This window comes from Phalangium opilio, unplaced genomic scaffold (genome assembly GCF_054372755.1).
Source record: "Phalangium opilio isolate 3A_F unplaced genomic scaffold, DU_Popi_V2 ptg000031l_1, whole genome shotgun sequence".
Taxonomy (NCBI): Eukaryota; Metazoa; Arthropoda; class Arachnida; order Opiliones; family Phalangiidae; genus Phalangium; species Phalangium opilio.
The window spans coordinates 3,634,611-3,645,162 of NW_028324158.1; the positions used below are offsets into that span (position 1 = coordinate 3,634,611).

At 36.0% G+C, this 10,552-nt stretch overlaps 1 protein-coding gene across 1 annotated transcript; it reads left to right on the forward strand.

The window, feature by feature from the left end:
- The first annotated feature begins 7,111 nt into the window (after window positions 1–7,111).
- Window positions 7,112–9,008, forward strand: LOC149690067 (uncharacterized). The gene is made up of 2 exons (XM_089870463.1): window positions 7,112–8,084; window positions 8,128–9,008. Exons 1-2 carry the CDS (start codon window positions 7,112–7,114, stop codon window positions 9,006–9,008), a joined length of 1,854 nt encoding a protein of 617 aa, XP_089726589.1.
- Window positions 9,009–10,552: the final 1,544 nt, after the last annotated feature.

Below are 10,552 nucleotides of genomic sequence, written 5' to 3' on the forward strand. Positions count from 1 at the left end.
CACCGGGAAAATATCTCTAAGAGTCCCTAACGTTTACTCTCGTCATAATACTGACCAGTGTAAATGAAATACGCAAAAATAAACCCCACTAAAAGACCAACTAGTTATAAAGGAAAGGTTTAAATAGTGAACTGAAACTCACCTGGTGAGTGTAATCTGAGAACTAAACCAAAAAGCTTTAGTCAAATTTCAGTTACTTATACAGTAATAAGTTCTTCCAAGTATCATAAATACTTCAATATACAGTATTTTACACGGTTCTATAAAACTGATATTTTTGAGTATCTTACACTTCAGGCAATTAATTTTCTACACCTATCTTTTATTTTTCGTTTTGTACAATGACCGTTTTCATTAATAGTTTATGATTTAACTGTCTGTAAGAAATAAATATAATATTCCGCTGTCATCACTGACAAACTTGTGAACATGATTTCTTAATAACAAAATTGAGGGCTAAATTGTTTTTCGAAACACAAATTTTGATTTTACTCGAACCTTACCAAAGCTGAGTATCGTTCAAAGCCCCATTAGTTTGACTACACCATTGTTGTACCCTCTCTACATACTACGGAGATAAAACCTATTTTAACTGTATGAAAGTCAATTTTGAGTTAATTCGGCTATTGGGTTAAGTTTTATCGTAGGTATCTCATCTTCTACATCTTTCCAGGGGCGAAGCCATTTGGGGGATAGGGGGAGCCTCCCCTCCCAACTTTTTGCCAGAGTTGGCAAACTTGACAATTCAACTTTGAGTTGGCAAACTTTGAAAATCTGGAAAGGAGTTGAAGAATTCTAATTTATAAATATATATCCAAGTCTATGTTCAAATAATAAATTGACATTCTTCAAAATGGAAAATTTTTGTTAATTTATGGTTATAGCTTTTCAAATCCTTATCGTGGGAATAAATTGTTTGCCTACATATAGTCTTTTAACTCCATTACAAAAACATCATCGTTGAACCGTCGTCTGCCGTGCCTCGCCGGTCTGCGAGAGATAAAGCATGAGAGAACGAGACTACGGTCGGCCGGCCTTCCGTCTCTACCGCACGGCGCACCGCAACATCACTTGCGGTTTGCCGCACTACCACTACCTACCGGCAAAAGATTATTTACGGAGGGAATTTCAGGGAATGGTCGGGCCTGGCCCCTGGGTAGCTTCTAGCTGGCGCGGAAAGCTTTCTGCTACAGGTCTCATTTTCGGATTTCGGTCATTTTCTACAGAGATGGTTCTCGTTCTCTTGAATTGGAATTTACACTAAAGTATAAAATGAGTTACAAAACTAATCGTGGTACTAGGGTCAGTCCAGGTGAAATCAGGCAGTGTCCCGACGGCACCGTCACCGATTTTGAGGAAACTTTAACCAGTTGAAATATAGACTATTTCATCGGGAAATCCAAGTTTTCAAGTTAAAATTCAATCTAGATTTTAAGATATGAATAATTGAAAAACCCTCACATGGGGGAAGGAAACTTTTCACCCCCAATTCCAGCGATTTTGACAGCCTATATCTAGGTAATAAAACCAAATATAGCCTTACAACCTTTTTTATTCTTCAAATGGGTGCTAGAGCCTAGATTAAGCCAATTATAGTTTGCGAAGAACTTTTTGTTTTATTTCTATAAATCATCAAAGTGCTCTTGGAATTCAACCAAACGCGAAAAGTAGCCTATAACTTAATATCTCCCTATTCCAAAAACCAAGCTAAAATAAATCAAAGATAACGCTTTCTGGTAGTAATTAAACCGGGGAACACGAAAAAATTTCTAGATTTGTGGTACGACCAAAGGATGCGGTGCCATTTGACTTCGAACACCGCCAAGATTTGAAAAATAGTAAAAACATGGTGGTCTTTGAAGCCGTGCCAAGGTACCACCACAATTGAAATATGCACCAAAGTACAAACCATCTGAAAGCCCTTGTTTTAATCTATAACATATCAAAAATCCAAGGATGATATAGAATTCCATCGTATGTAAACGCGGCATCAAACCTGCAAGAAAATCTGAAAAAAGTTAAAATTTTAAGTTAGCCAAAACAATTGCAAAATGATTATGAACGCAATATAGATGAGAAATTACTACTTTTATTGTATGAAATGAATTATTAGCACAGGTTTTTTATCATCTAAAAACATACACTACATGTGTGAAAAATTTAATGTTATTATAACTGAGAATAAGTATCATTTTGAATTACCATTTGTAAAGCCTGCCCTAGTAGCACAAGCCATCCTTTTTATTGCTGGGCACGTGCCGCAGAATACGTTTTGGTGTCGGAGTCGTTTGTGAAGCGGTTTTTTGACTGGTGCCCGGCACGCGTGACAAATAATAATTTTAGCCGATATAAAAACACCACATGCCCAGCTTCTTACTTACGCTATTTATGCACTAGATCGTAATGTACACCATAAATTTAAAGATAAGTGATGGAATTGGCCTAATTTATCGACGTCCGTTTTACAGTCGGGCCCGTGCCGCACGTCAATCTAGGTTTTGCGGAAAATTCCTTAAAAAGCTGCGGCAAAACGTTTTCACTTGTAATATGAAAGAGTGCGAGCTCGTGGAGACCAAGGCTTATCTGTTATGTTGAAAATGCACCAATAGCAACCTATCTATTTTCTTAGACTTTATTGTCTTTGTAAAAACGTTCAATTTTATCATATAAATAACGATTAAGCCAAATTTCTTTAGCAAATCGTTAACTATAAATTTTTAGACATTTAAATCGACAACAGAAGCGCCTTGAAAATAAAAAAAATGGCGTCGAAAAAAAGCCTCACGAGCTGACCAAAACCAAGCCTATGACGTCACGCATTCGTCGATTCCTATTGGCCACCGCTTTCCTTTCCGTAAAAATTTGCGGGAAAATAGAAAACCAAATCCGTGCTGGCCGCACAGAAAACGCGAAACTTTGCGGCAAGTTACCTCTAAAAAAACGGCGCGGAACGCGGTTTTTCCTGCGTATTGGGCCAGTGAAAACCAGGCTTTAGTAATAGAATTTTTTTTTATCTTTAGATGACAAGGATAGCTTTTTTCTTGAGGTAAAATTATTAAGTTCAACTAAAGTTATTATGTTCAAAAAAGGAACCCAGCATACGTCTTCTCTTTCTGGCCAAGATAGATTTCTACCGTTTCTCTCCATAAAGGTTACCGAAACATCATTTTTTCTACGCTTTTTTCCTTGATATTTCCGATGTACCACTCTTTATCATAGGTACAAGCAACGTATTTGCCTGGGTTACATTCATCCCAATCGACCTGTTTAGCTTTACTGAGAGGAGTAAAAAGTTCTACCTTGGTGGCAAAAGCATCCGATGATACTCTTTTCATATCTAAAAGTGTTTCTGACAATGGTATGAAAGCATGGTGGGATCGAGTTCCTGGTATAGTTTTAATGGATGCATACCTTTCCACCAATTCAAACTCTTCTACGTGTTGTATGACGTCTTCTTTGGAAAGGTACGCAAATTTTATATTTGCTATGTTTGCAGCTGCGTACAAATACATTTCTTTGGGATTCTGAATTTGATTAGCGTACGCTGCTTGAAGGCTGGCTTTGGAAACAAGTCTCTTGACAGTACCCCCAATCCCATCACAGGAGCTATTTCCATGGCTCGTAGTAATTTCTCATCTATATTGCGTTCATAATCATTTTCCAATTGTTTTGGCTAACTTAAAATTTTAACTTTTTTCAGATTTTCTTTCAGGTTTGATGCCGCGTTTACATACGATGGAATTCTATATCATCCTTGGATTTTTGATATGTTATAGATTAAAACAAGGGCTTTCAGATGGTTTGTACTTTGGTGCATATTTCAATTGTGGTGGTACCTTGGCACGGCTTCAAAGACCACCATGTTTTTACTATTTTTCAAATCTTGGCGGTGTTCGAAGTCAAATGGCACCGCATCCCTTGGTCGTACCACAAATCTAGAAATTGTTTCGTGTTCCCCGGTTTAATTACTACCAGAAAGCGTTATCTTTGATTTATTTTAGCTTGGTTTTTGGAATAGGGAGATATTAAGTTATAGGCTACTTTTCGCGTTTGGTTGAATTCCAAGAGCACTTTGATGATTTATAGAAATAAAACAAAAAGTTCTTCGCAAACTATAATTGGCTTAATCTAGGCTCTAGCACCCATTTGAAGAATAAAAAAGGTTGTAAGGCTATATTTGGTTTTATTACCTAGATATCGGCTGTCAAAATCGCTGGAATTGGGGGTGAAAAGTTTCCTTCCCCCATGTGAGGGTTTTTCAATTATTCATATCTTAAAATCTTGATTGAATTTTAACTTGAAAACTTGGATTTTCTGATGAAATAGTCTATATTTCAACTGGTTAAAGTTTGCTCAAAATCAGTGATGGTGCCGTCGGGACACTGCCTGATTTCACCTGGACTGACCCGGTAGCGAGTTAAAATTTGGCCGAAGTAGTTATCGGTATAAAGTTGAATGTTTGTCGTGTAACGCACTATTTAACAATGATAACAAGAAAGCTCATGAAATGAAGTGCCATAATTGGAAAAAGGTCAATATAAGAAAGGTCGGAGCACCAGATAACCCATTTGAAGCTGCTAAACGTCGAAAATCATTATCATCGGAAAATGAATCAAACGAAATCGGCGAACTGTGTGATCCAATACAAACGACACAAACGGCTGGAACATCAAAATCAAATGATGATCAGGTAGTGGCTTCCGCAGGGAAAATGGCAGAAGTAGATGACGATTTTGTCGATTTAGACGACGAAAATGTTACCGTGACAGGCAAGGATTCAAATCAATTTCAAAATGAAGCTAATGAAGAAATTAACTGCGAAGGAACTGAAGTTCAAAGTAAGACCGACGCTGTGCAAAACAAATCTTTTGCCAATGAGACATCTATAAAGTCAAAAGATACACAAATCCAGTCTAACGTTAATGTTGAAGAATTGATCAAGGATAATTTTGACTTTAATCAGGCGTCATCGTCTTTTTCTACAAACATTCACCATCTTGATCATTTCGAAACCAAAAACGACCTCCCTGATTTTGATTATCAGACTGACATGGAATTAATGCAAGATCCAAATCATTCAAGTACACAAAAAACCGAAGAAGTCGCAGCTGGCCCCTTACAAAAATCTTCTTAAGAATTCTTAAGAAAATTCCTTGGGAAATTTCTTTGGAAATCCTTAAGGCGTTCTTTAGGAAATTGGGGAATATTGGCCTCGTTTTCTTTGGAAATTACTTTGGAAATATCTTTGGAATTTCATTGGGAAATATCTTTGGAATTTTCTTGGGAAATATCTTTGGAATTTTCTTGGGAAATATTTTTGGAATTTTCTTAAGAAATATCTTTGGAATTTTCTTAGGAAATATCTTTGGAATTTTCTTGGGAAATATCTTTGGAATTTTCTTGGGAAATATCTTTGGAATTTTCTTGGGAAATATCTTTGGAATTTACTTGTGAAATATCTTTGGAATTTTCTTGGGAAATATCTTTGGAATTTTCTTGGGAAATATCTTTGGAATTTACTTGTGAAATATCTTTGGAAATGTCTATGGAATTTTCTTGGGAAATATATAGAGAAGTGGGTAAATTATTTTAGCCACTTGAAACGAGGATAGTTCTTACATGCAGATCCATATCTCAATACAGGAAGTGTAGTTCTTATATGCTGAACTACACCCCTTATAGCGGGGGAAGTTCTCGCATGCAGTGTGAAATTGCTTATAAAGTCAGACATTTAATCGACTTAAAAACATCCGTAAACGGCAGAAAGTTTTAACCTTGTGCAATTGTATGGGGTACTAAGTGGATTTTGGAGGCTTTAACGGCCAAGCAGTAGATACAGACGTTGTTGTTAAATTTAATAATGTATATTCACTGAGAGTTTTTCGAGTATCAGAAACGCGTTTAACCTAATTTTCTATACAATGTTTATAAAAAAATATTTATTTTGGACTCTTATTACGCTCGCAATAAAGATAAAACATGCCATAAGAGAATTGACCAAAAATTCCGACTGACAGCTTAGATTCCCTGTAAATCTAAACATTACGATTTTAATTACTCTTATTTTACTTTTAATCTATTTTATCCTTTACATAAATACCTCACGGATTATTAAAAGCAAAAAAAAAAATAAAAAAGAATAAAAAATAAAAAAATAGGTAAATATAACATTCCATTTCAGCGCTTGCTGAGCCTTAATTTTTTTAACCATCAAGTTAATGTCTATCAAGGAAAACTTTAGCTAAACAATTTGGGTAAAATATTTTGAGATAATTATATGTAAAGCATAATTGCAATATATTTGGCCCTTTGAAATTCATCTCTAAAATTCTTAACTAATTTAGTTGGAAAATAAACCTTCTTTGGAAATTTATCTCTTGAATTCCAAACGAATTTCGTTGGAAAATAAACCCTAGATCTTCTTTGGCAATTTATCTCGATAGAATTCGTATCGAATTTCTTTGGAAAATAAACCCTAGAGCTTCATTGGACATTTATCTCAATAATTCCTACGAATTTCTTTGGGAAATAAACCCTAGAGCTTCATTGGACATTTATCTCAATAATTCCTACGAATTTCTTTGGGAAATAAACCCTAGACTTTCTTTGGAAATTTATCTCAAGTTTCCTAAAGAATTTCGTTGGAAAATATTCCCTACACGTTCTTTGGAAATTTATCTCAAGAATTTCTAAAGAATTTCTTTGGAAAACAACCCCTTGACCTACTTTGGAAATTTATCTCTAGAATTCCTAAATAATTTCTTTAGAAAATAATCCCAAGACATTCTTTGGAAATTTATGTCTAGAATTCCTAAAGAATTTCTTTAGAAAATAATCCCAAGACATTCTTTGGAAATTTATGTCTAGAATTCCTAAAGAATTTCTTTAGAAAATAATCCCAAGACGTTCTTTGGAAATTTATCTCTAGAATTCCTAAAGAATTTCTTTAGAAAATAATCCCAAGACATTCTTTGGAAATTTATCTCAAGAATTCTTTAGGAAATTCCAAATAAGTCTTTGGAAATAGTTTCTTTAGAAAATGATCCCAAGGGCTCCGTAGGGTTCCAAAGAAATTCCTTTAGAACTCTTAAGAAGATTTTTGTAAGGGGGCATGGAAGAGGAAATTGAGGAATCTTCAATGTTTTCAAAATGTGCCGGAAAATTGGCGTATATTTTGGATCAGTTTATGTCTGGTAAAAGGCTACTCAAAAACATTCAACAAAAAACAATAGTCAGTGAACAAATATCAGCGATTGAAATGATAGACTATGCTACATCTTTGAAAGATAATTGTCAAAGTTTGCTTACTTGTTGCGAAACTCTAATATCTAAAATTAATTCTAAAAATACTGAAGTTCAGAATCCTACAAGTACATTAAAGGAAGACATTGTTGCTCACGACCCGGGTAATCGACCAAATATTACTTCAGACAATCAAAGACGATACTTAATTTCTCTTGGTCCTCATCAACCAAGGCTCTCGTCCTTTCCGAGTGATGGTAAAAATCGTTTCAATCCTCAATGGTACAAAGAATTCGAGTTTCTAGAATACAGCACAGCTATGGATTCTGCTTATTGCTTTGCTTGCTGTCTTTTTCCTGTCGGATGTGGCAGAAATAGAAGTGAACAATCTTGGATTAAAGAAGGTGTGAAAGGTTGGGGGAAAATGAAAAGTGCAGGAAAACAAAAGCCAGGAAAATTACAAATGCATTTTTCTTCAGCTTCACATAAATCTGCAGTTTCTGACTACTGTCAGTTTATGTTAAACGAAGGAAAGCTTGAATATATTTTTGACAAGAACAAAATTAATATACTGAATGAAGAGCAAAGAGTGTTGGCATTCAACACCGAAGTAGTAAAAATCTTGTTTGATGTTGCTAGAACTCTTGGGCGACAGGGATTAGCGTTTCGTGGATCTGACTCTGACAAAAATGGCAATTTCTACCAAATTGTACAATTACTATCACGGCATAATGAAACCCTCAAAAGATGGCTGCAAGATTCCAAGATGAGGCCTTACCATGTAACATACTTGAGTCCAGAATCGCAGAATGAGTTCATTAAACTTCTTGGTGAAGCTGTCCGTAAAGCAGTTGTTAATGAAGTAAATGAGTCTTTTCTACACAGTAATGGCTGATTCTACCCCCGATAAATCTCATAAAGACATTCTCTCCGTTGTAGTCAGAAGTGTCATTGAAAATGGAGTTTCAAGAGAGCGGTTGTTGGAAGCAAAAGTAGCCAAGAATAAAACGGGATTGGGCACAGCTCAAGATATTTTGTCGAGTTTAGCAACTCGAGGATTAAGTGTAAATTGTCTAGCATTTCAGTCCTATGATTTTGCTAGCGCAATGTCAGGAGAATTCAATGGGGCTCAAGAAAACGTATCACATTTAGTTGGACACAAGGTACCTTACATTCCTTGTCAAGCACACAGAACTAACAGCGCAGTAGAACATAGCTGCAAGGCAAGTCCCATAATAGCAGACATGTTCAACATACTGGAAGAACTGTACGTTTTCTTCACATCAAGCACTAAGCGCTTCGAACCACTTAAAATCAAATTAGATGAAATTGAAAACTCTTTAAAATTAAGAAATTTATCAAAAACTCGTTGGACTGCACGTGGCGAAAGCGTTGAAGCGGTTTCAACTTCATTTGAACCCATAAGTGACGACCTAAAGGAAATTTCAACATCGAAAAGTTTCGATGCGAAAACAAAAACTAAAGCTTTGGGACTTTACAAGAGAATGATGAGCTTCGATTTCATTCTGTCATTAATGTTCATGAAAACAATCTTAAGAAAAATGAAGCTCTTAACTGAGGCCTTAGAATCCACCGATTTGAACATTATTGACGTTACTATACTTATTAAATGCAGTCTCAAATCTTTAGACGAAATATCAACAAACACCGAAAATCAAAATAATCTCATCGAAAGCGCAATCATTTTTGCTGGAAAATTAGACATAAATGCCGAAAGTGACTTCATCAAGCACAGGAGCAGATGACAAAGGAGTCTCGGACGCTAGCTTCCATAATGTAGAGGGCAATGGGATCCGCGAACGTCACGGATATTAACCAAAATCATTACGCCAGTGCCACCTCTCGTAGGAAATTTGAGCCTTATTTTCCAACCAATAGCGTGGCTGCAAAGTCTCGAAAGGAGATCTGGGAAATCGCCTCTGGAGCCTCTCTTTAAAAATACGTATCGTCTGCTTATAATTAGCCTAGGCTTAACGAGTATTAGAGTTAAAAAATGGATTTCAACGACTTTTTAATCTTTTTTTAGACTAAAATTGATAATGAAAAGCCCAGCGAGTGACGTATGTACACTATTAAAAAACTAAAATGTGTTTCAGTGCCAAATTTTTCTAAATTTCTTCTTCAATTAAATGATAGCTACAAGAGGTTGGGAAAAGAAATCACTCACGATCTTCTAAAACCCAAAAAGTAAGAGACAGTGATTTCGTTTCCAACCTCTTGTAGCAGTCAATTAATTCCTACCTTTAAGGTCGCAAAATGTAGTCTTATCTTTTATCTTAATACCAACGATTACAGCTGTTTGAATAAAGTAATTATATTGTGTATATTAATGTCGCGATCGGGTAAGACGAACCTCAGTAGCCACCGTTAGTCCGTTATTACAAAAAAAAATTCCCAGCAGACTTTGGCGCCAGATATAATCCACCAAAAGCATCGTCTGCTATAATGTCTGATAGCGCCTCTATGGCAAACGATACCGCTACAGCTGTGACGTACGCGGGTCCCATTGCCCTCTATATTGTGGAAGCTAGCGTCCGAGACTCCTTTGTCATCTGCTCCTGTCAAGCACCATCGACGTCGAGTGGCTCCATTAAAGCTCGACCGCAACAGGTCCAATGCTTCGACCTTAACCTTACACCAATTTTTTCGAAAAGAATTTAAAATGGTCCTCGACAAGCTAACGTCGTTTTTAAGCTCTAATGTCAATAAGTGTGTTGAAACACTAAGTCCCTTTTTTCGTGTCTTCGAGATACCAATTTCAAGGAAAGCACTGACAATCGAAAATTTGTCTGCCGTTTTAAGTATGTTCCCGCCCGGGCCACCTCTGGATGGTGAATATCACAAACCCGACGTATTTGCGCTTCAAACTGAAATGGAAGTTTTATTTGAGAACTGCGGCGATGCTAAATCTATGAAGGAAATTTTTCAAAAAGCTATAGATCTGAAGCATATTCTCAAATTAGCCTTTACTCTGGTTCGACTTGTAGTAACTGCGGGTTACTCTGTTGCTACTAACGAAAGGAAGTTTAGCAAGCTGACGTTTGTTAAAAATTGTCTGAGAACAACCATGGCCGATGAACGTTTGGATGATCTAATGCTTATGAGTAGCGAGAAGGATATTTTAGACAGCATAAGTTTTCCTGCAGTAATAACGTCATGGGCAAAATTAAAAAATAGACGTATTAAAATTAATAAAAATTGAAGTTAAACTTTATCCATTTTTCGGTTTTGTTTTGTTTTAACCTATAAGAAGTTGGCAAGTTTTCATTTTGGGTTGGCAAAGACTAGA